Consider the following 27,449-nt stretch of genomic DNA (forward strand, 5'->3'; position numbering starts at 1 on the left):
CTGGAATTGGGTATGTCTAGTTTAATGAAGAGAAGGACTAGAGGTGACATGATAGCAATGTTCCAAAATGTTAGGGGGTGGCACAAAGAAGAAGGAGTCAAGCTATTCTCCAAAGCATCTGAAGGCAGGACAAGAAGCAATGAATGGAAACTAATCAAAAACCTAGAACTAAGGAGAAATTTCCTGACAGAACAATTAATCAGTGGAACAACCTGTCTTCAGAAGTTGTGATGCTCCAACACTGGAAGTTTTTAAGAAGAGACTGGACAACCATTTGTCTGAAATAGTATAGGACAAAGGTAGGCAACCTTGGCTCTTTTGTGACTTGTAGTCTTCACTTGTAGGCCCCTTCATGGATTACTTCCTTGTCGTGGCGAAGGGGCTTGTGTAATTCAATGAAGCTATGAGCTATGCCATGCAGGGCCACCCAAGACAGAAAGGTCATAGCAGAGAGTTCTGACAAAACGTGATCCACTGGAGAAGGAAATGGCAACCCACTCCAGTATCTTTGTCATGAAAACCCTATGGACAGTACTAAAAGGCAAAATGATATGATGCTAGAAGATGAGCTACTCAGGTCGGAAGGCATCCAATATGCTACTGGGGAAGAGCAGAGGGCTAGTACTAGTAGCGCCAGAAAGAAAGAAGTGACTGGGCCAAAGCCAAAAGGATGCTCAGCTGTGGATGTGTCTGGTGGTGAAAGGAAAGTCCGATGCTGTAAAGATTTTTTCTCCATAGGAACCGGGAATGTAAGATCCATGAATCAAGGAAAGCTGGACGTAGTCAAACAAGAGATGACAAGACTGAACAATGACATCTTAGGTATCAGCGAACTAAAATGGACAGGAATGGGTGAATTTAATTCAGATGACCATCAGGTATACTACTGCGGGCAAGAATCCCTCAGAAGAAATGGAGTAGCCTTCATAGTCAATAAAAGAGTAGGAAAAGCAATACTGGGATACAATCCCCAAAATGACAGAATGATCTCAGTTCGAATCCAAGGCAAACCATTCAATATCACAGTAGTCCAAGTCTATGCCCCAACCACCAGTGCTGAAGAGGATGAAATTGACCGGTTCTATGAAGCACCTTTTAGAACTAATACCAAAAAATGATGTCCTTATCATCATGGGGGATTGGAATGCTAAAGTAGGAAGCCAAAAGATAACCGGAATAACAGGCAGGTTTGGCCTTGGAGTACAAAATGAAGCAGGGCACAGGCTGATAGAATTTTGTCAAGAGAATACGATGGTCATAGCAAACACTCTTTTCCAACAACCCAAGAGACGGCTCTACACATGGACATCACCAGACGGTCAACACAGAAATCAGATTGACTATGTGCTCTGCAGCCAAAGATGGAGAAGCTCTATACAGTCAGTAAAAACAAGACCAGGAGCTGACTGTGGCTCAGACCATGAGCTTCTCGTTCCAAAGTTTAGGCTTAAACTGAAGAAAGTAGGGAAAAGCACTAGGCCACTCAGGTATGAATTAAATCATATCCCTGTTGAATATACAGTAGAGGTGACAAATAGATTTAAGGAATTAGATCTGAAAGACAGAGTGCCTGAAGAACTATGGACAGAGGTTTGCAACATTGTAAAGAGGTAGCAACTAAAACCATCCCAAAGAAAAAGAAATGCAAGAAAGCAAAATGGCTGTCTGAGGAAGCTTTGCAAATATTTGAGGAAAGGAGGGAAGCGAAAGGCAAGGGAGAAAAAGAAAGATACACCCAATTGAATGCAGAATTCCAGAGAATAGCTAGAAGAGATAAGAATGCTTTCTTAAATGAACAGTGCAAAGAAGTAAAAGAAAACAATAGAATAGGGAGGACCAGAGATCTTTTCAAGAAAATTGGAGAGATGAAGGGAATGTTTAATCCAAAAATGGGCATGATAAAGGACCAAAATGGCAGGAACCTTACAGAGGCAGAAGAGATTAAGAAGAGGTGGCAAAATTACACAGAAGAACTATACAAGAATGAGCTTAACGTCCCTGATAATCAAAATAAGGTGGTCACTGACCTCAAGCCAGACATCTTGGAATGTGAAGTGAAGTGGGCCTTAGAAAAGCTGTGCAACAACAAAGCTAGTGGAGGTGACATTATTCCAGCTGAGCTATTCAAAATCTTAAAAGACGATGCAGTAAAAGTGCTACACTCAATTTGCCAGCAAATTTGGAAAACTCAACAGTGGCCACAGGATTGGAAAAGATCAGTTTACATTCCAATTCCAAAGAAAGGCAGTGCCAAAGAATGTTCAAACTATTGCACCATTGCACTCATTTCTCATACTAGTAAAGTTATGCTTAAAATCCTACAAGCTAGACTCCAGCAGTATGTGGATCGAGAACTTCCAGAAGTACAGGCAGGATTTTGAAGAGGCAGAGGAACTAGAGATCAAATTGCCAACATACGCTGGATCATGGAGAAAGCTAGAGAGTTCCAGAAAAACATCTACTTCTGCTTCATTGACTATGCTAAAGCTTTTGATTGTGTGGATCACAGCAAACTGTGGCAAGTTCTTAAAGAGATGGGAGTACCAGACAATCTTATTTGTCTCTTGAGAAACCTATATGTGGGCCAAGAAGCAACAGTGAGAACTGGACACGGAACCACTGATTGGTTCAAAATTGGGAAACGAGTCCAGCAAGGCTGTATACTGTCACCCTGCCTATTTAACCTATATGCAGAGCACATCATGAGAAAGGCATGGCTAGATGAATCAAAAGTTGGAATTAAGATTGCCGGGAGAAATATCAACAACCTAAGATATGCAGATGATACCACTCTAATGGCAGAAAATGAAGAGGAACTAAAGAGCCTCTTAATGCGGTTGAAGAAGGAGAGTGCAAAACTTGAAACTTAACATTAAGAAAACCAAGATCATGGCATCCAGCCCCCTCAATTCCTGGCAAATAGATGGGGAAGAAATGGAGGTAGTGACAGATTTTATTTTCCTGGGCTCCAAGATCACTGCAGATGGGGACTTTAGCCAAGAAATTAAAAGACGCTTGCTCCTGTGGAGGAAAGCCATGGCAAATCTAGACAGCACACTAAAAAGCAGAGACATCACCCTGTAGTCAAGGCTATGATCTTTCCAGTTGCAATGTATGGCAGTGAAAGTTGGACCATAAGAAAAACTGAGCACCAAAGAATTGAGGCCTTTGAACTATGGTGTTGGAGAAGACTCCTGGGAATCCCTTGGACTGCAAGGTGATCAAACCGGTCAGTCGTAGAGGAGATCAACCCTGACTGCTCTTTAGAAGGCCAGATCCTGAAGTTGAAACTCAAAATACTTTGAGAAGGAAGGAGTCACTGGAGAAGAGCCTAATGCTGGGAAAGATTGAGGGCAATAGAAGAAGGGGACAACAGAGAATGAGGTGGCTGGATGGAGTCACTGAAGTAGTAGGCGTGAGGTTAAATGGACTCCAGAAGATGGTAGAGGATAGGAAGGCCTGGAGGAACATTGTCCATAGGGTCATGATGGGTCAGACACGACTTCGCAGCTAAGAACAACAACAGTCTTCAATACCCAGAATTCCTGAACCAGTCATGCTGACTCAGGAATTTTGGGAGTTGAAGTCCACAAGTCATAAAAGAGCCAAGGTTGCCAACCCCCTGGTATAAGGTTTCCTGCCTGAACAGGTGGTTGGACTAGAAGACCTCCAAGATCCCTTCCAACACTATTATTATTATTATTATTATTATTATTATTATTATTATTATTATTATTATTATTATTATTATTATTATTATTATTATTATTATTATTATTATTATGCCTATTGCAAATAAGGACAGGTTTTGAAATGGCATAAACTGCAAAGACTAATGAAGTGAATTTGTGTGTATGGAAAAATTCAAACTGGATGTTTTTTTAGGTGGTCTTGTCCAATATTAATAAGATATATTAGTATCAGCTTTGATTATAATAACTCCATATCAAGGTTCAAATTGATGTAATGGCAGACATGTTATCTATTTTAAAGGAAATATACATAATATGCATGATTTACAATCTAGGGATCCATCATTTCAATAACTGCACTTTGAATATCCTATTGTGTATGCTGGGCTATATATAAAATTTATGTTTTTAAATAGGTGACTATAAAGAAGATATAGCTAAATTTGCTAACAGCTGGGCTATACAAATCCCAGATGATGCAACCTGTGGAGCTATTGAATCTAGTTTTCCTAGTCCTTGCAACATTGATACAGAATCCTATGAGGTAAGCAGTTTAGGTTGCAATTTAGTATAAAATATTTATTTTTATGGACCTTGATCTGAAGAGTCACAAGTAAAAGAAAGTTTTGGGGAGCAGCTTTCCTCTTCTTTCCCCTTGAAAAACATACTTGGAAGGTTGGAGGGACTGTCTTTGACTTGTGATGAGGAATGACACACTAGAGTCGGAAGTATCTCACAGAACATCTTGCATTATGTTTCAGCAATGTACACAGGATAGTTCAGGTCATATCTCTACAATAAAACACAACTGATATAATAAAAAGTCTACTGGCCATTCAAAAGAGTTATTAGGTTAGGTTTATAAATATAATATCCTTGGATGGGAGGGAATATTTTGCATGTTTAAACTCCCTTTTTACGACCTTGTAATCCCTTAATTTCGGGTAGAATTGGGGCGACTGGATGGAGCTAAGCATTTGCTGACCAGATGTCCTTTCTCACGCCATGCAGTTCGCAGCAGATATTTTTTTCTTTGCACCTTAGGAGAGAAACATCAGCCACGACCTAGGCTTGAACTCTCAACTTTCTGAGTGGGAAGAGAGAGTTTTCACCATTAGGCCAACATGCCACTCAAATTTTTTGCATGTTTAATTTTATATATATGTAGGTATGTATATATTTCAATACGATTTTCATTCTACATACAGAGTATCTACTTCAAGTGCCAAATACTCCTGCACTTTCCTTTTCTAAGTTGTCATCAAAGCATAGATCCTTATCCCTACATTTCCAGCTGCATGAATGACCTATGTAGGTAAGCTGAATATACTTTATTTTGTTTTGCAGGCTTATTAGTCATCATTATTGTTATTTTGCCTTTCTCTACTACTCTAACACAGAGGAACACATCTACCGTAATGTCTCTTAACTACAGTAAGAGTGAAAGAAATGGCCTCTTGTCTTGCAACAGAATAGCTGGAAATGAATTGCTTCCAAAGTATTCCTAGTTTAGTGTTAGTTTAGTTATTCCTCCCTCCCTCCCTGTGTATCACAGTTCTCCTTCCTCCAACTTCCCCCCCCCAAATGATAGTCATCTGTAAGGGTAAGCTGATAAAACGTGGCAATTGTAATACAAAGTCCTCCCTTTTGTGTGCAACTCATGATACAAAAGGGCAGAGCTTGCATTGTCATGCCACAATGCACACTCAATCTTTTTGGTATCCTTCAGAACTGATGTCTGTGTCTCAATAACCTGTGGGCTAGATTTGATTGCGAAAAATGACTGGTTCAAAGTTATATGTTCCATGGTTGAAGTTGGACTTGAACCTGGGCTTCCCTTCACAAGGCAAGGAAAAAGCAATGAGTGGTTTTGTAAACCAGATATTGGAAAAATGTGGACTGGAAGGTAATACTTTCCTTTCCTGATTAAGATGATTCCAAAGGCCAATTTTCAGAGGAGGATTATATTTCCTAGTGGATTTCCTATGTGGATTTTAATTAATAAGTTTGTTTTCTGTGCTGGCACTTACCTAAACAGAATCAATACTCATTTTTCTGAAACATTTAATGAATGTAGACAATATAACAATGTTTGTTAATTCCTCCATTTAATTAACATTGGTTAATTAATCATTAATGGATAAATAAGACCCAAGCTAATATACATAAATTATATTATATATAGCCCAGGTTTAAGTCTTATAAGTTTTCAGTTGTGTTGTCCAAGAATTACCGTAGCTTCTCAAAAGTCCTCAGTATTAACACTGGGTTCTGTTCTTTAACAAGTAATACTTTTCGTTTGATTCTGCTTACCTTTTTTTGGGAATGAAACAATTTTAAACATTTTCTTTCACTTCTTTTTCATTTTTATTTCTTTTGATCTTCCCTGTCATTCAGTTGCAAAGAAAAATGAATGAATGAATGAAAAAGAAAGAAAAGAAAGAAAAAGAAAGACACTCATTTAATGCAGTAAAATATGATAGGTTGGACTATAAACACCTAGGTCACATATAAGGGATCTCTGCTTTGCCGTTGTGTCTGTGTGTGTGTGTATGTATGTGTGTATGCCTCACAACCTCTTTATGTAGGGAAAAGATCTGAAATAAAAACATACCTACATTTGTCTTTTGTGACTATATCCATATTTGGGGAAGCTATACTTCGAACCTAAATGAGGGAGGGGTTTTTTTCTTGAAGCTTTCATTAGAACCAAATCTATTAGCAAAAACAAATTGGTTTTATATTTTAATAATATATTGCCTTTTCAAATAATTTTTATTCCTAAGAATTTTCCTTTACTTTCATCATAGTTTTAGAACATACGGTAGGTTACAGCTCTGGCATACTAGACAAGAATACAGTTATCTTTGAATAAAACTCCATTATGAATTTGCTTTTTGAGGTGCATAGTTGAAGTACTCAATCTTTCTTTTGAAATTGGAAATTAGTCTAGCTTTGCAGAGATACTTTAAACTTAAGATGTTTATGGAGATTCTCTTGGATGAGAAGTGGAATGTCTTCAAGCGAAAACAAAGAAAGCCCAGATGCCTTTTGAAAAATCACCTTTGAGCTAAACTTAAAGAGTATTCTCTTGATTTTCAGATGCTGCAATAGTACAGTTTTAAGTCACTTCTCCTACAGTATCTCTAAAGCATCAGCAGCCCTCCAACTTGTAAAGCTTGTCCTTCTTTAGGGCTATCTCAGCTCGGTGATGGCTGGAATTTGCTATAAATCTCTGATGAAATCTTATTTAACACATTTATTATATTTATAGCGAAAAGTGAATACTCAATACATAAGCATGTACAGTAACTAACCAGAAGTTTCATTTTGCTGTTTCAGAAAGGATGATGATGAAACCTATTGCCGAGCAGTAACAGAATATGCTCGTTCATGTTCACATGTAGGCTATCCTATTAGAGATTGGAGAGATGACTTTCCAGCCTGTAGTAAGTGTGTTTTAATACTTCGATCAATCAAAAATTAGTTTCATGATGTTAAACAAAAGCAAAAATATTTATCTGATAAATTAGATCACTGGACTGTAATGGGTAGCGTATTGCAACTGTTCTACAAGTGAACGGAACCACTTTAATCATCAGTCCTACATATTTTAGAATTTGGCTTCATAACTAGAATATTTCAGGGTATGGAAATGATTCAGGGTCATGTTAAATAGGCTATATAAACTCAACAGCATTTTTAAACTTTTAAACTTTTAAATAGTTATATATAACTCTTCATAATAAGTCTCAGAATAATTTAAATTTCAGGGTGTCTTTTTTGTGTCTCTGGTCTCTGACTATAATAAACATTGACTTGACTTAATGTGTGCCATTATTTTTAATTATAAAAATGTACATTTCTGCATCTTAATATTCATCTTACTAAGACTTAATATATAGGTTCTTTATTCTAAATTTGATGGCTTTGGCAACGTAAAATCTTAATTTAGAAAGTTATATGTTTAATCAACATTTTAAAAAGAAAATAATGCATACTTTTTCTCATTAAAGTGAAGTATAATGGAGTGTAATCATTCTTATCTAACTTATTATTTTAGCTGACAGTTGTGAAGATACTTTTATCCACCGGGATTGTATTAGTTGTTGTCCACCAACCTGTACTTTTGAGAAAGACTGTCTAGGTAGTAACCTCCATTGCTTAGATGGATGCTATTGCCCAGATGGTAAGTGAACTTTCATCAGATGAATTATTTTAATAATAAAGTTTCTGTCTAGCAAAGAACTATTTGTCTTATATCTTTAGAATTTACCATAGTTTTTAAGGAATTAATTTTGTGGTTTTCCTTAAAACATTGCTAATAAATAAGAAATGAACTGAAATATAGACCATTATATTCTATTCTTAGTTCAGATTTCCAGACCTCCTCTTTCCATCAGTCTCTGCAAGAGTTTATTGTAGTATGTAGTAGTAAGGCCACTATTTCACCTCATTTAGATTTAAAGGAATATCCATTGACAGTATCAGATGCAGACTGGGTAATTCATTACATAATTATTTTAACTTCACTCTGAGCTATACTTTGTACATATTTAACATGGACTACCTTATATATTGCGATCTCTTTACATTTTTGCAACCTTTTTATTTTTACAAACTAGGCCTTATAATGGACAATGGGACTTGTATTTCTGCATCAGATTGCCCATGTGTTTATCATGGGACAGCTTTCCCTGTAGGTTCAACAATTGAACAAGAATGTAGTAACTGGTATGTAATTGTCAATAACCTCTCTGATTTGTGTGTCTTGCCAATAGGTGCTCTGTTTTATGGAGAACATGAAATTTACACCACAGTTCCTACTGTGGAATAGGACAAAGGAGGGAGGCTGCATGAAAATCACTTATTGACTTTGACATAATAGTTTGAACTCGTGATAGAAGAAATCTCAAGCACACCAAAGAATGAACCATTCATATAGGCTCCTTCACCACCTGGTTATAAGTGAACATTAAGACCTCTAAACTGGACTGAGGTTCTAGCACTGCATGGTGATCTTTACCCTTTCACCCATTTTGTACAATATCACTCCTTTTTAATCACTGTGGATCCATCCTATCACATTATATTTTATAGCTTTAGTGCCCACATTAAAGTTGCAACCAGGTAGACTAGTCAGACAAAAGAATATCAGATGGCTCCAGTTTCTACCCTTCAGTTAGAGATTCATATCATACCATAGCAACTTAATTGATTGACTGAGGATTGGCAATATATGGTGGCAGCCAAGATGATGAACATACATATATCTCAGATAAGGATCAAAGAGGGAACTGCTTCCTGGATTGCTCATAGATTTGTCTACTCAGAATTAAAGCATACAGATCTCATTCTGCACTGATTACTCAAGTACTAGGAGCCTGGTCTGGTCTGGTCTGGTCTCTGTGTGAAAGAAAAACAACAAAAGGATATTAACTCCTTTATAGTTACTTTTATGTACTATATACCAAAAGGGCTATTATACAATATTGTGTAAAAAACAAATTTCAGTCCTCAATCTTATCCCCAAATATATAAACATTTTTAATTTCTTATTTTTTGTTTAGCATTTGTATGAGTGGTGTTTGGAACTGCACTGAACATGATTGCCCAGGTAATTTTTTCTTATAAAGATAATTTTATTTGTGTGTGGTGTGTGTGTGTTTGGGAGGGAGGGAGGGAGAGAGAGAGAAGGATGTTGAATTCTAGCTACAAATGTGCATGTTAAGCTTGCATCCTCCATAGTGCAAGTCAATGATTTATGCTATTAGTTTTTATGATGATAATCTTGAGATTGAATGTTATTAAATATTGGGAAGCACGTACAGTCATAATAAATACATAAATGCCACATTAACTCAGAATTCAATTCAGTTGTGTAAATCCTTAAATTTCCTTACTTCAAAAATAGGATATTTTTAGCTACAAAAATATAACTAACGTACTTTTTCAGAAAAAAAATAAGCTTATTTGATTTGATTACAATGCATCCTAGGATATTAGTATTATTACTCAAAACGATATGGAAAGCATGATAAATGTTTCCATGTAACATACCAGATTCTACTGATGCTGTCATGTTTATTGCCAATAATGTTTTAACCTTTGAGCAGTGGCTGGCTGTGATGATTGTATTTCAGTTTAGGTATAGTTTCTTTGTCTTTTTTTTATTAATCTGAAATCTTAAATATGTGTGTATATGCGTTTGTATACATATGCACATTTATATAGCAAAAAACCTGAGAAGGTAAACTGCAAAATCAATTTAAAACATAAAATATAATAAATGAATTAATACTGTCCATCATTAATTAGTTTTGAAAACAAACAAGGAGAGTTTTACCAACTGATCAGGAATGCTTTACAAAAAACTGGAGCAGATTTAGAGTAAGGTCAGCTAAGCCAAGCCAAACCCATTCAAAGCAGGAAACTCTTTCAGATGACTCTAATTTGGAGATCATATCAAATTATAATTATAATATCTCATATCATCCTAGGAGGAAAGTAGAATTATGAATCAATCAAGCCTAATTCATAAATCTTTCTTTCAAGTTTAGTAATCTCAGCATCTGAAACTGAAAAATCCAGAAACTAGCTTGTACAAAAAAAGAAGCAAAGTACAGTTAGTCCTCAATTTATGATCACAATTGAGACCAGAATATCAGCTGCTAAACAATGTGATCATTCAGTGAATTATCATAGGACCCAAACTTATTTTACAATCATTTTACCATGGACATTAAATCAATCACACAGTCGTTAAGCAAATCCAGTTTCCCCAATTGATATTGTTTGTTGGAAACCGGCTGGGAAGGTCACAAATCATGACTATGTGACCACAGAATGCTGCCACAGGTTGTAAATACTGGCCAGTTGTGAGATATTCAAATTGCATTCATGTGACTGCAGGCACAGTACGATGGTTGTAATTTCAAGAACAGGTTATAAATCACTTTTTTCAAGGCTATTATAATTTTGAACCATCATTAACTGAATGATTGTTCATTCATTTACTTGTTGCTGCATAAATAAGTAAAAGTACATTTATTTTTCCAATTGCAATTTATAACTACTTGAGTGCATGGAAGACCTTGAAAGATGCCTAAGACTAAATATCTTCTTGGGTGATCTTGAAAATCTGAGCAGGATCAGCCAAGAGACTATCTGGAAATCCCCAGGCTGTAGCCTGGACAAGAACTCAAATTAATTACAGGAGAAGACAACGTAAAAGCAATTCTGATTTGTTAAAACCCATTTCTTATATGGATCTCTCCATGAAACCACCAGGAGACTTAAAGAACTGCTCAACTCAAAAAGGGACATTATCTTTAGCAATGAGCTTCTATGAGCCCTGAATTGCAAATTACAGTGTTTTTGAAATTCTCTTGAACTTTAATTTGTGGCATGTCTTGGAATAATTAAGCTTTCATTAGTGTACATCAAATTATGTTAAAAGGATAAAAGAAAACACACATGGTGTAATGAAAGCTAGAAGAGCAATACATTGTGGCAATGAAGGCACTTTACATTTGCTTTATAGTTTCTATTTTATCTTTAGTTTTATGCAATACAGATATTAGAAACTGCATGCAGATATTCAGTATCTACATAAAATCACTGAGTAAGATCATCCCTGGTTTGAGGTTCAGGATCATCAGTATTCTGATGATACTCAGTTATATCTTTCAGCCTCAGGGCCAAAGTCTTGTACTTGGAGGCTGTGTGGGCACTAATGGAAAGAAACCAAGTCTGGCTTAATTCTACCGAGTGGCTGTAACTATTGGAATCACCTAAGCCTGGGGAATTTCCATCGTTATGCTAAAATGGATTGCCATTCCCCATTTTGGAGTGGTGCACAACTTGTTGCCTTTCCTCAATATCCATCTGATGAACCTGTTCTGTCCTCTCCTGGATTCAGACAATCACCCATGCCCTAGCTATCTCAAGGCTTAACTACTGCAATAGTGTTTACATGTGTCTGCCCCTTGAAAATTACTCCGGAGTTTCAGCTGGTTCAGAACGCAGTTTGGGCAGTGATGGACATGCCTTGATATGGTCCTGTGACACCTCTGCTCCACAAGCTGCACTGGTTGCCACTCAGGTCAAGAAAGGTACTAATTATTACCTATAAAGCTCTAGATCAGGGGTCTTCAAACTCGGCCCTTTTATGACTCGTGGACTTCAACTCCCAGAATTCCTCAGCCAGGCATGCTGGCTGAGGAATTCTGGGAGTTGAAGTCCACGGGTCATAAAAGGGCCGAGTTTGAAGACCCCTGCTCTAGATGGTATATGGCTCAGTTATTTGTGGCCTATCTCCCATGGTTTCTGCATGGCTAGTATAAGTAGGTGTGTTCCAGGTCCCTTCTATTAAACAATGTAAACTTTCAGAACCCAGGAAACTCACCTCCTCCACCTGCCTCTGGAATTAGGCTCCCCCCCAAAAAAACTCTGGAGAGGTCCTACTCTGGAGGTGTTCTGGAAGGCCTTAAAGACCTAGCTGTTCTCTCAGGCCTTGAGATAGGGTGGGTGAGACCCCCCTATTTGAAATATTCTGTATTCATTGGTTTGCCATCTTACAGCTACCATGTAATTCTTTTTGGATTTATTCTTATTTTATCTGTTTTTACTAATTTTTTATGTTGCCGTTCAGTTGTAATGTTGCTCTTTAGTTTATGCTATTCTTTTAGTTATGTTGCTCTCAGAGTTGGTTGGAGTCAAAGAGCACTGAAATCAAATAAAAAATAATACACTTTTTATATTGATCAATCTTGAAGCTGAATGTTTAATTGTTGGTGAATCCCATTTCACAACTTTTGATGGTCGCCATTATACCTTTCTTGGGAGCTGTCAGTATATTCTGGTAAAAGGTACCGGGAAAGACAAATTCACACTCACGTTACAGAAAAGTCCCTGTGGACAGGTAAGTTGACAGTTTAATTAACATTTTGTGTTAATAAATAAATCCCTATACATCTAATCCAAAGAAATCCAAAAAATTGCTTAAGAAGATTAGTGATTAAAAAAAATCAGTATTTTTCTTGATATTGAGTGTCTTCTATGATCTGAACCTGGGTTTTGTTTCAACTGTAAGTACCGGCTTTGTAAAAGCAATTGTGCCTTTTACTTTGATTAAATCCTTTTACTGTGATTAAATCTACAGGGTTTTTCATTCACGCATGATTACACAAGCATCTACATATTTGGTTACAGTCTGACCAGGTGTCTTAGATGGATAAATGCTCTTGGTGACAGATCTGAACAGCTTGGTATATTGCCAACCAGATAAGAGCATTTGAAGCTGACTGAGATATTTATTAGTCATTTTATGTGCTCTTTTCTTGGAATAATAACTCTGGAAGCCCAGAGTATATAAAAATATTTGAACAAGCATTTAAAATGATGGTGGGATAAATCTGGTATATGCTGAATGCAATATTTGTATTATTTTAAAATTATTTTAATTGGTTAACTGAAGTGATTGTGTTCCAAGAGAGAAAAAAGTTAGCTGTGATGCTTTTTAATTAAAACTGGTTATGTTTTGTGGGATGTCAGCCCCCCACCCCCCCCCAAGAAGGAAATATTTAAAAAGACAGATTCCCCCAAAGTAATAATGGGAGAAAAATCTTAGACAGAAACCAGCCCCAGTTTCCCCCAAGGAGAAACTCAGAAACCAGCTTTTACAAATGCAGATTTGATAATCCTATTCAGAAAGGTTGGAGCCAGGAAACGTGAAGCTGATGAGATTAGAAAGACAAAGACCCTAAAATCTACATACCCCACCCAAACTCTAAAGACATGACCTCTAGGATATAATATAATAGGACTAACCCACCAATACCAGAAAGGCACTCTGAACCTCAGGTCAAAGTTCATGTCACAGGAACAGAGACAACCCCCAAAGCCCAAGAAGGTACAAAAACCCACCACTCCCAGCTACATGTGGTCAGCTTTCCCAAAGCCACATTTCTGTCTGGCTCTGCTCTTCAATAAACTACAACCTTCTTTCTAAAGCAGTTTCCATTTTGTTTATTCCCGGCTTGGACTGGACCCTGATGAAGATTTTTCTTTCAACAGTTTCAATAGTTTCAATTGTTTTAGTTGCTTGTTTTACTTATTTGTATTATGTACATTATGCTGTGTTTTCATTTACATTTTGCATCTCTAATTTGCAGTGTATGTGAATTTTCATGAAGTGATGTTTTGCTTTATTAATAAACGTACTTTTCTTCATAATTCTAAATGAACTTTCTTTTAATCCTATTAAGAGGTCTTAAAACTCTTATACTAGTACTTTACACTAGCATTTAATTCATCATTTTGTCTTGAAAATCACCATGTCACTTTCTGTCACATAGATCAACTTTTCCAAACTCTGAGGCCTCGGGCACCATAAGTCTCAGGCTTGCATAACTGTTAGCTGTTACTTTTTCAGTCTGAGCTTATACTGTATACATTACAGTCTTAAAGGCAGGTCAAGATTAATCTAAAATGTAGTAAGAATAAATTTTGGGGTGTTGGTGAGGAGAAAAGTAAAATAAAAACAGAATATAATACAGATTAACAACATTTGCTCTATATGTTCCTTTTCCCATAAGACTCAGCCCTCCTCTTCCTTTGGTTCATACAGAGCATTGATTATGATTGCATTCAATCTTTGACGCTAATTTTTGAAGATGACATAAACAAGAAAGTGACTCTCATCCGGGGTGGTGAAATACAGTACAGTTCCTTCAGCCAGGGATTCACCCTAAATGGTAAGATACCATTTATTATTCATTAGTTAATTATCTTCATATATCTAAATTCCTTTTCATGTACTGTATTAACCAAGCTGTTTCTGAGAAATAAATGTATTATCATGTAGTTTGCCACCAGCCCCTTTTGTCCGGCTGCATTGGGCAAAATACAGAGTCCTCTCCTCCTTTTGCTGGAGATCAAACAAGCTCCATTGTTTTAAAAACAAAAGCAGAATATTATTGAAGTCTGTGGACCACATTTGGTAAAAGGAGCTTTGTTCTAATTAAACTTTGGAATTTTAGAAGTCTGGATAAATGAAGTAGTAAAGGAACTTTTTCTTAGGAAAATTGTTATTAAAATTAAAACAGCTAAAATGTTTAGACATAATTGGGCAAGTCTACAATTTTGATTGATATCCTTTGTCTTTACTAAGTCTCATTTTCTCCCTCTCTATAAATTGCAACTCCCCCTCTATAAATTTGGGGATTGTATATATTTTAAGTGCCATTCTGTACTTCAGGTTGTATTCCAGACAATGTATTTCCCTTTGTTAAATCTTCTAATCAGTAATATTCATTTGTAATACAGTCTTTTCTATTTATGGCGACTTAAGGGCAATGGAGGTAGTGACAGATTTTATTTTCCTGGGCTCCAAGATCACTGCAGATGGGGACTGTAGCCAAAAAATTAAAAGACGCTTGCTCCTCGGGAGGAAAGCCATGGCCAATCTAGACAGCACACTAAAAAGCAGAGACATCACCCTGTCGACAAAAGTGCGTATAGTCAAGGCTATGGTCTTCCCATCTGCAATGTATGGCAGTGAAAGCTGGACCATAAGAAAGGCTGAACGCCAAAGAATTGAGGGCTTTGAACTATGGTGCTGGAGAAGACTCCTGCGAGTCCCTTGGACTGCAAGGCGATCAAACCGGTCAGTCCTAGAGGAAATCAACCCTGACTGCTCTTTAGAAGGCCAGATCCTGAAGCTAAAACTCAAATACTTTGGCCACCTAATGAGAAGGAAGGACTCACTGGAGAAGAGCCTAATGCTGGGAAAGACCGAGGGCAATAGATGAAGGGGACGACAGAGAATGAGGTGGCTGGATGGAGTCACTGAAGCAGTAGGCGTGAGCTTAAATGGACTCCAGCAGATGGTAGAGGACAGGAAGGTCTGGAGGAATGTTGTCCATAGGGTCGCGATGGGTCGGACACGACTTCGCAGCTAACAACAACAAGGGCAATGGCATTTCATTTTAGCAAAATTGCATGATCTGCCTAGAGCACTGCATTTTCTTTTAGATGCAACTTCGGTTTACCAACTTCTTTTTGTTTTTGTTTTTAAATGAGCTAGACAGCTCTGTGTAATTTGTCTTCTTTAACATTCAGTGTTTGCATTTTAATTTTTGAATTTAAAAATAGATTTTACTTTTTATCTATTTTTAACACATTTTATTTTGTTTATGTCTTATGAGATTGGTCCCCTTATCCTCAAAAAGATAGGGGAAGAGCTGACTTTTCTAGATACCATGCTTCTTTGTTACAGGGTGAGGAGTTTACATTGTTGAGATTATTTCCATTTTTTATGCTTCTTGGCTTTTTAATAAATAGAAAGACTGTGCTGCCTTTTAAATGAATTAAAACGAATTTATAATTCAAACCTTGTAGCTTCAGTAAACTTCTTATTCAGTTTAGGAGTCAAGGATTGGTTCAAATTAAATAGCTAGACCCAGGGCTTTTTTTCTCATAGAACGCTCAGAACGGAGTTCCGGCACCTTTTTTGGATGGAACCTTGTAGGGTAGGCAAGGTGGGCTGTATGACATGTGTGAGTTCCAGCACCTTTTTCTTTTACAAAAAAAGCACTGGATAGACCTGACTGGTCACATGAACCGAACTAGTTGGCTATTTATGGAGTTCCTCAGGGGTCGGTCCTCTCACCCCTCCTGTTTAACATCTATATGAAGCCGCTAGGTGAGATCATCCGTGGTTTTGGAGTGGGTTATCATCAGTATGCTGATGACACCCAGCTTTTCATCTCGACCCCAAACCACATCAGTGATGCCCTTGACGTGATGTCCCGTTGCCTGGAAGCGGTCCGGGAATGGATGGGGAGGAACAGGCTTCAACTCAACCCGGACAAGACTGAATGGCTGTACATACCGGCATGTCAGGATATTCAGAGTATTCCATCCCTTAATATTGGGGGCGAGTTACTGCCCCCCGTAGATAGGGCTCGCAACCTGGGTGTCCTCCTAGATTCACAGCTCTCCTTAGAAGATCACATAGGAGCTGTGACTAGGGGGGCTTTCACTCAGGTTCGTCTGGTGCGCCAGCTACGACCCTATCTGGACCTGGATGCCTTACGTACAGTCACCCATGCACTTGTGACCTCTCGTCTTGACTACTGCAACGCTCTTTACATGGGGCTGCCCTTGAGAATCACTCGGAAGCTTCAGCTAGTACAGAGTGCAGCTGCACGGACGCTTTTGGGGGCTCCCCGATACTCCCATATTACACCTCTGCTTCGTGAGCTGCACTGGCTTCCAGTTGCCTTCCGGGTGAAATTCAAGGTGCTTGTGATGACATACAAAGCCCTACATGGCATGGGTCCGGATTACCTACGGGAGCACCTACTGCCAGCGTCAACACCCCTCCGTCCTGTGCGCTCCCACAGAGAGGGCCTCCTCAGGGTGCCACCGGTCAGAGAATGCCGGCTGGTGACCCCCAGGGGGAGAGCATTCTCGGTGGGTGCGCCAATCCTCTGGAACTGCTTACCAGCTGAAATCCGGATGGCCCCCGACCTTCGCACCTTTCGGCGAGATTTAAAAACCTATCTATTCCAGCAAGCCAGCCTGGCCTGATAGATTTGGGGTTTTATTTGTAGATCTGGGGTTTTATTTGTTTTATTGTTGGTTTATTGTATGCTTACTTTGCTCTATACACCGCCCTGAGTCCTCCGGGAGAAGGGCGGTATATAAAACGAATAAATAAATAAATAAAACAGTTGATTTGGGACAAATGTTGTAGCTCTAAGCCATCTCTTGTTGCAGTTAATTGCTCTATTATACTTCCATCACAGAGTCAGCATAGATATTTCATTCATTCATGATGGTCCACAGTTTTATATTTCTGTTTAGAAAAGCAAAAAATAGATTAAACACTTTTCATAGTTTTCTCTTGTCACGATTCTTTAGTATGGCACACTTATCCTTGTGGAAAAATATAGTCTTTCACTTGATATATAGGAATTATATATTAGCTGCAAGCAATTATTCTATTTAAAGTCATTTGAGGCTGCATTAACTACTGAGCTTCTTGCATTTTAGGAGGTTCATAAAGACTTTGGGGGAAAATCACAGTCATTTTTAATTCTCTTTAGTTCTTTTTTATTATAGGAAAATGAGGTTATGAGTGCAAAGTTATCGGTCTGCAAAAATTCAGTTTTTCAACAGTTGATTTATAAAGTGTTAGCTGAAATGTGCAGATTTTGAATGTTTATTATGAATAATCTCAAAAGAATCAATAAGACAATCAATAAGACAATGTTTTTTGTTCAAAGATGTACATCAATTGAGTATATATTAATGTTTCCATTTGAATGGAAAGAAGGTTCAGAAAAGTCAAATACTCACCCAATGTTTCCATAGAAAAAGAGGGGATAACAGCAGATTTTTGTGTAGCTCCACCAAAAACCACCTCCCATGATGTTCTGCAGAATCCATTGGAAGAGGGCAATAAAAAGGAAACAAATAAAAAATAGAATCAATAATGGGTTCGGAGTGGATGTGGATTGAATCAGGTCAACAATGAGTTCTAGTGAACATACAGTTCAACAATATATTGAAATGGTTTGAAAATATATAGAGAACAAATGAATATTAAATCACAAAAGAAATATATAAAGGAAGAGTGAATGGGTCAAGAGGAAGAAGACTAAAAACCTGTAGCTGAACAGAAATGTTGAGATTTTAAAAAACAAAAAGATGTAATTATTAACAAACAAGAGACACTGAAGCATAAACATGGTGGAAGCAATTATGATTTGCAAGACTAGAAAACTATGAAGCATAGTGAATGGTTTGGGAATATAAGCAAGATTTAACCATATTTCCTTTCCTCTTTTTTTGTTGTCATATTTTTAGTTTCTTTGCTTGCTATTTCTTATTCCTTTTTTCCCCACGTTGCATACAGGTAATCCTCAATTTATGACCACAATTGGGACCAGAACTTTTGTCCCTAAGAAAGATATTTGTTAAGTGAGTCATGCCCAATTTTATGACCATTTTTGCTGTGCTTGTTAAGTGAATCACACGAATGTTAAGTAAATCTGGCTTCCTCTATTGACTTGCTTGTCAGAGCTAGCTAGGAAAGCAGCAAGTCATGTGATCCTGGGACACTGCAACTGGCATGAATACAAGCCAGTTGCCAACCACCTGAATTTTGATCACATGACTAGGGGGAATGCTGTGACAGTCGTAAATACAAGTACCAATTGTAACTAACTTTTTTCAAAACCTTTGTAATTTCAAACAACCACTAAACAAATGGTTGAAAGTCAAGGACTACCTGTAATACTGCTTATTCCCAAAGAGAATAGTGTAATGGGTATGAATCTATGTATGCATATAGAATTTAATTCTTTTTCTGTTATATTCAGGATACATGGAAGTACAGAACCTGTCTTCACTGTTTGTGCAGTTAAAAACTAAATTTGGTTTAAAAATCCAGTTTGCTAAAGATGGCAAAAGAGTTTATATTCAACTCAGCGCTGAGTGGAAGAGCAGAACGATGGGTCTTTGTGGAACTTATAATGGAAATCTGAGAGATGATTTTCTGTGAGTTAGATTTATACAGTTACTCCATTATTGATTTACAAGTGAATAATTCTGGTCATTTGCATTGGTTAAAATAAAAAATGCATGCTGTACCTTGTTACAAAAAAGTTTAACCGTTTTTTTAAAATTCAAAGGAGCCGTATTTTGTTGACAGATATAATATTTCATTTATAAAACTAATCCCACTGTAGATACAAGGTAAAGGGAAAAAAATAAACACTTCTAAAATTACAAAAGACAATAAAAATGTTTTCAGATAGAACAGATTAAAGCCATTTTAAAGGAGAGCAAAAAAACAGCCTCAGACAAGAGCCAGCAGCACAATTCAACTAATGTTTAATTGATCAAAGGAAACTACAGTTGGCATGGAAACTTATAAATTTAAACACAAACTTCAAATAAGCAGGGAAGGAATTCCTTGTTCTCTGAAGTTATCAGTATATTATAGCAATTAAAATGGCTCTAGGTCCTCTTTTTACCAACCTTTGACTTATGTTGATGGTCAACAGAATGTACTCGGGGATGGGGGGAATAGCAACTGAAGCATTACAAACTTGGACAAAAGTAGTTGCCTTGTTTGTTTTGGGTACACCTTTAAGAATATTTTTCAATTTTTATTTTAATGTATTTCTTCATTTCTGATAAGACATCCTGAATTATAATTGTTTGTTATGGACAGAGTTTTGTTTTTAGGAGTTGCATTTACAGTGTCTTCCATACTGCACCATATATAGGATTATATTATTGCAGTTTTAAAAGGCAGAGAACGTTTATATAGCCTTCTAAATGCAAAGTGTTCTTGAAGATGGTGATGAAGATTCTCAATCATCCATTGTCTGGAAGTTAGGACATGGCAACGGGACTTCAAACTGTTTTGGTTTGAAACAATTTGCTGCTTATCCAAGTAGCTGAAGAAGCTACCTGGATAAGCAACAAAACGTTTCAGATGAAAAAAGAAAAGAAGTCCAGTTGCCATGACTCAACTTCTAGTGTTCTGTCAGATGGACACATAAACTTGTTCTAAAGGGCTACATAATTGGTGTAGTGTATGCCTTTAAAGCACACACGGAAATGCCAGCACAGCAGGGGGCTGGACAGCTCCAGGCTATAACCGCTTTGGCGGGAAAGCCTGAATAGAGTGAGTCGTTGACAGCCGCAGGGCATGGTCAGCTCTGGCGGGAAGCCAGGGTTCAAATCCATTGGCCACCTGCACTGGTGGGAAGCCCAGGTTTAAATCTATTGGTCACCATTCACCTGGGCAGGTATAAAGAGACGCCAGGTAACCCCTATGCCCCAGCTTCATTCCTGACTCAATAAAGAAATACTACCCAGCGCAAGTGTCCGTCTCTCCGTTCAACCACGCAACTTTGCAATTAGTCTCATAATAAGCTATGATTATTGCTAATTTGGAACCATTTATTTAAATGGAAGATAAGGTAGATGTGGCTTGTCTTACTGAAATGTGGATAGGGCAGAGGATTGTTTTTCCCTCAGAGATGTGGCCATGTAGGTTTGGGTTTTGCATCAGCTCAGGAGAGGGGAGATGGGGTGACATGTGAAATTCAGGAGATTTGTTGGCATTGAAGAATATTATCCCCCAGATAACTGGGTGTAAGGGAATGCTGTTCTTGACTGTCCTCCCTCTTGCTGGGCCATTGTGAGAAAAATTCTAAGATCTGTAAGACAAAATCATAGCTTTACTTGGTGCTCTGGACGCAGAACTGAAACAGCATTCATCCATCTATCCATCTATATTTTATCTATCTATCTATCATCTCTGTATGATACAGACACACAGATACACACACACACACACACACACACTGAGTCAGTACATGGAGTTCTACAAAGAATATGGCATTTGTATAATTGCTGTGCTAATGTGCAGTAGTTCAGAATATAGAGTGAAAAACTGGCAAAGTCAATATATGCAACACAGTACAACTAGAAATTTTCTGCTGAAGTTTCACACAGCATGGTCCTTTCTTCATATTAATATGAAATCAAGTTAATCAATCTATACAACCATCACGTTAGCACAGAACATTTCCATATGGGCATATCTCAGAAGACAACAGAATATTCCAGTATTAAGCATATTTTTCTGGACAGCTTGATTCTTTTGTTTTATCATTCTCATTTTTCCCTTAGTTCCCCATCAGGAATGATTGAAGGAACTCCACAACTTCATGCTAATGCATGGAAGATTTCATCAGCATGTCACATGCCTGTCAACATTCCTGTGGTTGATCCTTGCAACATTAACCAACAAAATGGTACACTTCTCATTTATTTTGAGATTTTTAATCTAAATTTTATCATAATTGCATTACTAGATTACAACTCTTGTTTGGTGTCTGAGTTTTTTTCCTACTTTCTGATGTTTTAAAACATTTCTTTAATCTATTTCTTTAATCTTTGTTTAATATTGTTAGTAGAAGCAACACCGTCTATTTGTTTACTCATTACTTTAGTCATTGAAGATGTTTTACTACTACGGTTTAGTCCCATTTAGGTCAGTGGAATGGGACTACATTGATATAATTGGATGTATTACATTTTACTAAGCATCTAGTTTTAGAGTAGTATCTATTATTAGATTTTTTTGTTTTGCTTTTTACTTTTGGATTTCTATCTAAATAAACTGTATAAACTGAATAAATAAAATGTAATAAGCCAAATGTCACATTTTTCATAGTTGCATATGCATCCCAGTGTGATCTCATCAATCAAGAACTCTTTGCTCCATGTCACATATACATCAGTCCAGATTTATATTACCAGCTATGTCGCTTTGATGCTTGCAAATGTGGGAGAAGTTGCTTGTGCAATGCATTTGCACACTATGCTTATATTTGCAGCAAGCATGGGATTACTATAGATTTCAGATCTCATGTTTCATACTGTGGTAAGTAACACAGAAATGAGAATACCAACCAGATATGACCTGATCTGAATTCCTTTATTTCTTGATCAAGTCTATAAGGTGAAGCTGGTTATTATGTTGGATCTAAGTAGATATTCAAAATGCATGAGACTGTGTATACTAAAAAGTAGCTGATTTAAGATAGCTTTAACCCAATTTACTGTACCTCTTCAGAAGAAGAAACAAGTCTGACACTTTTAGCTTCCTATTGCCTAATAAATATATCTATATGTGAATCCCCATGCACATGCCGGCATCATGTTCCCTTCGTCCTGTGCGCTCCCACAGGGAGGGCCTTCTCAGGGTGCCGCCAGCAAAGGATTGCCGGCAGGCAACACCCAGGGGGAGGGCCTTCTCTGTGGGTGCACCTGCCCTTTGGAACAGTTACCCGTAGAGCTCAGGACTGCCCCTGATTTTTGTTTGTTCCGCCGGGACCTGAAGACCTGGCTCTTTGAGCTTTCCAGCCAGGACTGAGAATTTTTAATTTTTAACTTATTGTAATTGGGTTTTTTAATCAGAGTTATAGGGGTTTTAGATTTTTAATCAGGGATAATTTAATCTATTTTAATTGTTATTAACTTTTTGTATTGTAATGTTGTTTTAATTGCCTTGTGAACCGCCCTGGGTCCTACGGGAGAAGGGCGGTATATAAGTTCAATAAATAATAACAATAATAATGTACGTTGGTGTTGGTGTACCGGGAATGAGAGTGACGGTTCATATGTTTCAAATTAGGTGGTTTAAAATGCAGGATGGGCTGATGGCTTATGTTGCTAACTTGAAAGTAGGATTTTTCTCTGAGATTTTTCTCCCATGGGAGAAAAGCTGCCTCCATTTATTTGTGATTAAATGCTGCTAACTGTTGTTTTCTGAGTATCTGTGTTTGTTTGTTACCTATTATATGTAACCAATTTCTCAAACAAAGTGTCTGGAGGGCATTCTATTCTAACCTAGAGTAGGCTTGATTAAGAAAAAAAGAGAAAATTTTGTGCTATATTTTGTATAGAATTTTTGATGTTCCTGTAATTTGATGTATCTCCATAGCAATAGTATGCAGAAGTGGAATGCTGTATCACCCATGTTCTTCCTTCTGTGAGCACTCCTGTTCTTCCCTTTCTCTTCTGGATGCTTGTGATAATGACTGCGCTGAAGGCTGTAACTGCCCGGAAGGAAAATACTTTGAAGAATCTATTAATTTTTGCGTGCCAATGTAAGCTGTAGCAAATTTAGTTAAATGCATGTTTAAGCTAGCACAAAGCCATGCTATTGTGACTGTGTTTTTTAGGAGGAAGAAACAGCTGAGGTTTAGCATCACGTCTCTGTTCAATTGCCACATTTTGAAAAGGGTTGGGGTTCGGATTAAAAATGCAAAAGAATGCAGCCAACATGATCAGGCAACTAAAACATTTTCCCTGTCCGAAAAGGCTAGAACATTTGAGACTTTCAGAGTTTAGAGAAAAGGCAACTGAGGAAGATCGTGATCAAGGTGTATAAAAGTTTGCATGTATAAAAGAGCCATGGTGGCACAGTGGTTAGAATGCAGTATTGCAGGGTAATTCTGCTGACTGCCAGTAGTTCGATTTTCACGGGCTCAAGGTTGCCTCAGTCTTCCATTCTTCTGAGGTTGGTAAAATGAGGACCAAGATTGTTGGGGAAAATACGCTGATTCTGTAAACTGCTTAGAGAGGACTGTAAAGCACTGTGAAGCAGTATATAGGTCTAAGTCCTATTGCTAGTGCTAGTGCTATGGCCAGGCAAATGTTTCTCTCCAACTCACAAGGCAGAATCAAATCATCCAGTGAAGCTGATCACTAAATTTAGGAACAAAGGGATGCAGGTTTTTCATTCAGCATATAATTAACCTGTGTGATTCATTACCACAAAATCATAATGGTAGGAAATAATTTGGATGTCTTTAAAGAAAATTGAATAAATTATTGGAGTACAGTACTGTTGAGATCCATTAGTCTTTAAGTCCTAAAGGTACTCCCAGATGTAGGGGGGGGGTCATCTGTCTCAGAGGTATTGGTTGGTCACTGTGAGAAACTGGACTAAGATGGCTGTTTTTATGTTCTTAAAAAAAGCCTCCTACTAGAATTTGCCTCAGCAGGTGGCAGCATCTAGCTAACCTCAGTTGATCTCAGAAGCTAAGCCAGAGCTTCCCAAACCTGAATAAATTATTCAAAACTGAGTAAAAGCGGGGTTTTGGGAGGTAACAACGTGCAAACCTACTACTACTACTTTAAGTGTTTTAACTATATTACATGGAGAGAACTTTCTGATAAGCAGTTTTGAGTAATGAAGGGAAAAAATTGTGAAGCACTGAGCTAATTACATGAGTAATTTGAATTCTAGACCTGTTGGCTAGATAGGAGAATCCATAAACAAAGCAGAAGAAATAAATGAAACTTTGGAAAACTACCAAGAAGATTACATCAATGCAGCCAAAGGAAGCCAGATTCAGCTCTAGCATATCTATACTTTTACAAATTTTTAGTGCTAAAAATATTTTAGGACTGTGCATGGCAAAAAACCAAATTACATAGTGGAGCAGAGTAAGCTGTTACTGTTACATCAGGGTGAAGTGGCTGAGTTTAAACTCAAGTTGGAGAGCCATAGCATTAATCAGTGTTTGTCCTGTTTTCTGCGGTTGTGAATTACTAAATACACTTTCAGAAATGTGGAGGCCACCTAATTGAGTAAATACCTACCTTCCTGTGCTTTTCTCCTTAAGAACATGGGAGTATTTTTTTTTTGTAATAAATAAAATAATAATCATGGCTGCAATTTTGTATGTCTTGCCATCTCTAATTTGTAAAGGTCTTGTACTCTTATACTCAAAAATTATTCTAACATTAAGAATTATTAATTATTTCATATACTCCTTGCTATAATACCAATATTAGTGCAAGTTTGCTAAGTTGTTCCAGTATTTGTTTCTGTGTGCTGGGGCTGGGCTGAGATGCAGTGGGACAAAAAACAAACACAATCTTTGGTACATGAACGTGGCAAAGTGGGCCATCTGGTGGCCCTTTGAGGACCTCTGGTGAACCATGAATCACACTTGACAATCACTGGCATAAACAACACAGAGAATTATTCCGTTCTATTATGTTTTATTTAGTCTAATGATTAAGGAACAAGACTACGACTGGGAGATCATGAGTTCTAGTTTACCTTAGACCAGAAAGCTAGCTAGGTGGCTTTGGGCCAGTAATACTCTCTCCACCAACCTACTCCACAGGGTTGTTTTTTTGGGGAGGGAATAAGAGGAGGAAGGAATATTAAGTGTATTCGCTACCTTGAGTTATTCATAAAGTAAAAAAGGCAGGATAACAACAACTAAATAAAATATGTTTTTGTAAAATTAGGGCTAACTGTCGATGTTATTATAAAGGCAGAAGTTTTCAGCCTGGAGAAATTTTGCCCACACCATCAGGGTCATGGTAAGTTTTGATATCAAGAGTTTCATTTTGACTGAATTTGTAGATTGACTTTTTGGGGATTTAATTTTTGAGTTATGTACAGGCCTGTTTTAATTTTATATAAATTTAGCATGTTTTCCTAAATGATGTCCTGCTTTTTCTTACTTAATATTATAGTAAAACTGTAAACTATTATGGAAGAATAAATACTGACCTGTTTTGTCCTCTGGATGCATCTTTCTTAATCACTTCTCTGTATGATTACTAGTACCATACTACTAAACTTGGTATATTTGGCCAAGCATAGGAAAAAGTGTTTTTGTTTATGTTTCTATGGAAATGTAGCTTATTTTAATATATCAAGTCACTTAATCAATATATATATATAATTAATCACTATTCATTAGGTGCAAATGATGGGACATCCATTAAAACAAAAATATGAGTTAGATTCTGCAAAGGACATGTATACTTTATGAGCTATAAAATTGGCCATGGATTTTACCATTTCTTATTACTTTTTTTAAAAAATTTCTTTGACTAGCCAATGCCTAAATGGAACAATGAAGTGCAATGAAGCAGCAGCTGTCCCTGCAGGTAACTTTCTTGACTCATTTAGAATAACAATTACCAAATATGTCTTGATCAGCTTTCTTTTTTTTTACTTGTAGAAATTATGTTGAACTTCTAAGGAAGGGATTAAAATTTGTACCCATATATTTAACTGTGCTTACCAAAGCTTTTTCTGCATAGCTCTCGTGTAAGCCATTATTTTTAGCCTTACAGTCTTTCTATCTGCCTTAAACAGACAAAATATTAGCCACCTACAATTTAAGAAAATGACTGTAGCTCTGGCTTACCTTATCTAGTTTTAGAAGCTAAAAAAGGTTGAGCCTGATTAGTAGTTGGGTAGGAGCCTTCAGAGAAAACAAAGCTATAGGCTAGCTAGGAAACTGAAATGGGAAAAATCCTATATGACTCACAAATGTGCCCATGAAGAATTGAACTCAATTTGAAGAATGCTTAATCTTTTAATATATGAAGTTAAAAGGATAGTCAGTTAGGGCATATTACTGAAAATGTACAGTATTAGACAACAAACATAAACATTAAGTTTAATTAATGGGAGATATAAATATAAACATAAAATGATTATATATCATTTGCATTTCATATCCATAGTGCATTCATGTCCTGATGGAAAGATCTACTATGACTGCCAATCTCATGTATCTGGCTTGCCATCAGCTGGAATAAACTCTGAACTAACATGTACAAACATTGCTATGAACTTTACCTGTACACCTTCTCCACCATGTTTGAGTGGTTGCATCTGTCCCCCTGGGTAAGTGATACCAAAAGTAAGAGCGTGGGTACATCAGTTTATTCAAAGATCAGATGAATGTATCTTTCTCCGACTACTGTGCTATTTTTAATTATTCCCAACTACTCTGAATGCCAAGAAAATTCAGCAGCAGTGCTATAGGCTTTCTTTTAGGTAAGAAATTTAATAGATAAGCTATAGGCTTACCTATTAGATAAGAATTTATTGGAGGCCTCAAATGGATAGACACATTTTCAAGGAAGTGCTCTTTGTGATAATATTAGGGGCAGCCTGAAAATACCAAACCATTAGCTGCAGTCTGATTGTGGATTTGTTTCTCCATTTCACCATAAAGCTATGTGTAAAGATTCCAAATTCGACTTTCCTGTTTTTTGTTTTAAAATATATTTATTTTCTGACCCAATAGTGATTCCTATAGGATTCAAAAGCTATGTCTGCTCTACTTTGTGACCATTGAATCAACTAGAACAAAAGTTAGATTACAAATATAT

At 37.1% G+C, this 27,449-nt stretch overlaps 1 protein-coding gene across 1 annotated transcript in view; it reads left to right on the forward strand.

Annotated features, from left to right (window-relative positions):
* OTOGL (otogelin like) overlaps nt 1-27,449 on the forward strand; it is a gene marked incomplete at both ends in the record, with an annotated part of 100,156 nt that overhangs the window by 7,453 nt on the left and 65,254 nt on the right. Inside the window, 16 exons of the mRNA XM_081330625.1 lie at nt 4,109-4,236; nt 4,901-5,007; nt 7,035-7,141; nt 7,756-7,881; nt 8,318-8,426; nt 9,263-9,309; nt 12,470-12,615; nt 12,856-12,961; nt 14,291-14,449; nt 19,085-19,262; nt 21,414-21,538; nt 21,961-22,170; nt 23,233-23,398; nt 25,560-25,634; nt 26,158-26,210; nt 26,796-26,958. Coding sequence (XP_081186751.1) covers nt 4,109-4,236; nt 4,901-5,007; nt 7,035-7,141; nt 7,756-7,881; nt 8,318-8,426; nt 9,263-9,309; nt 12,470-12,615; nt 12,856-12,961; nt 14,291-14,449; nt 19,085-19,262; nt 21,414-21,538; nt 21,961-22,170; nt 23,233-23,398; nt 25,560-25,634; nt 26,158-26,210; nt 26,796-26,958 — 2,005 coding nt within the window. The remainder of the gene's footprint in view (nt 1-4,108; nt 4,237-4,900; nt 5,008-7,034; nt 7,142-7,755; nt 7,882-8,317; nt 8,427-9,262; nt 9,310-12,469; nt 12,616-12,855; nt 12,962-14,290; nt 14,450-19,084; nt 19,263-21,413; nt 21,539-21,960; nt 22,171-23,232; nt 23,399-25,559; nt 25,635-26,157; nt 26,211-26,795; nt 26,959-27,449) is intronic.

This window comes from Vipera berus, assembly GCF_964194415.1.
Source record: "Vipera berus genome assembly, chromosome: 6".
Lineage (NCBI taxonomy): Eukaryota > Metazoa > Chordata > Lepidosauria > Squamata > Viperidae > Vipera > Vipera berus.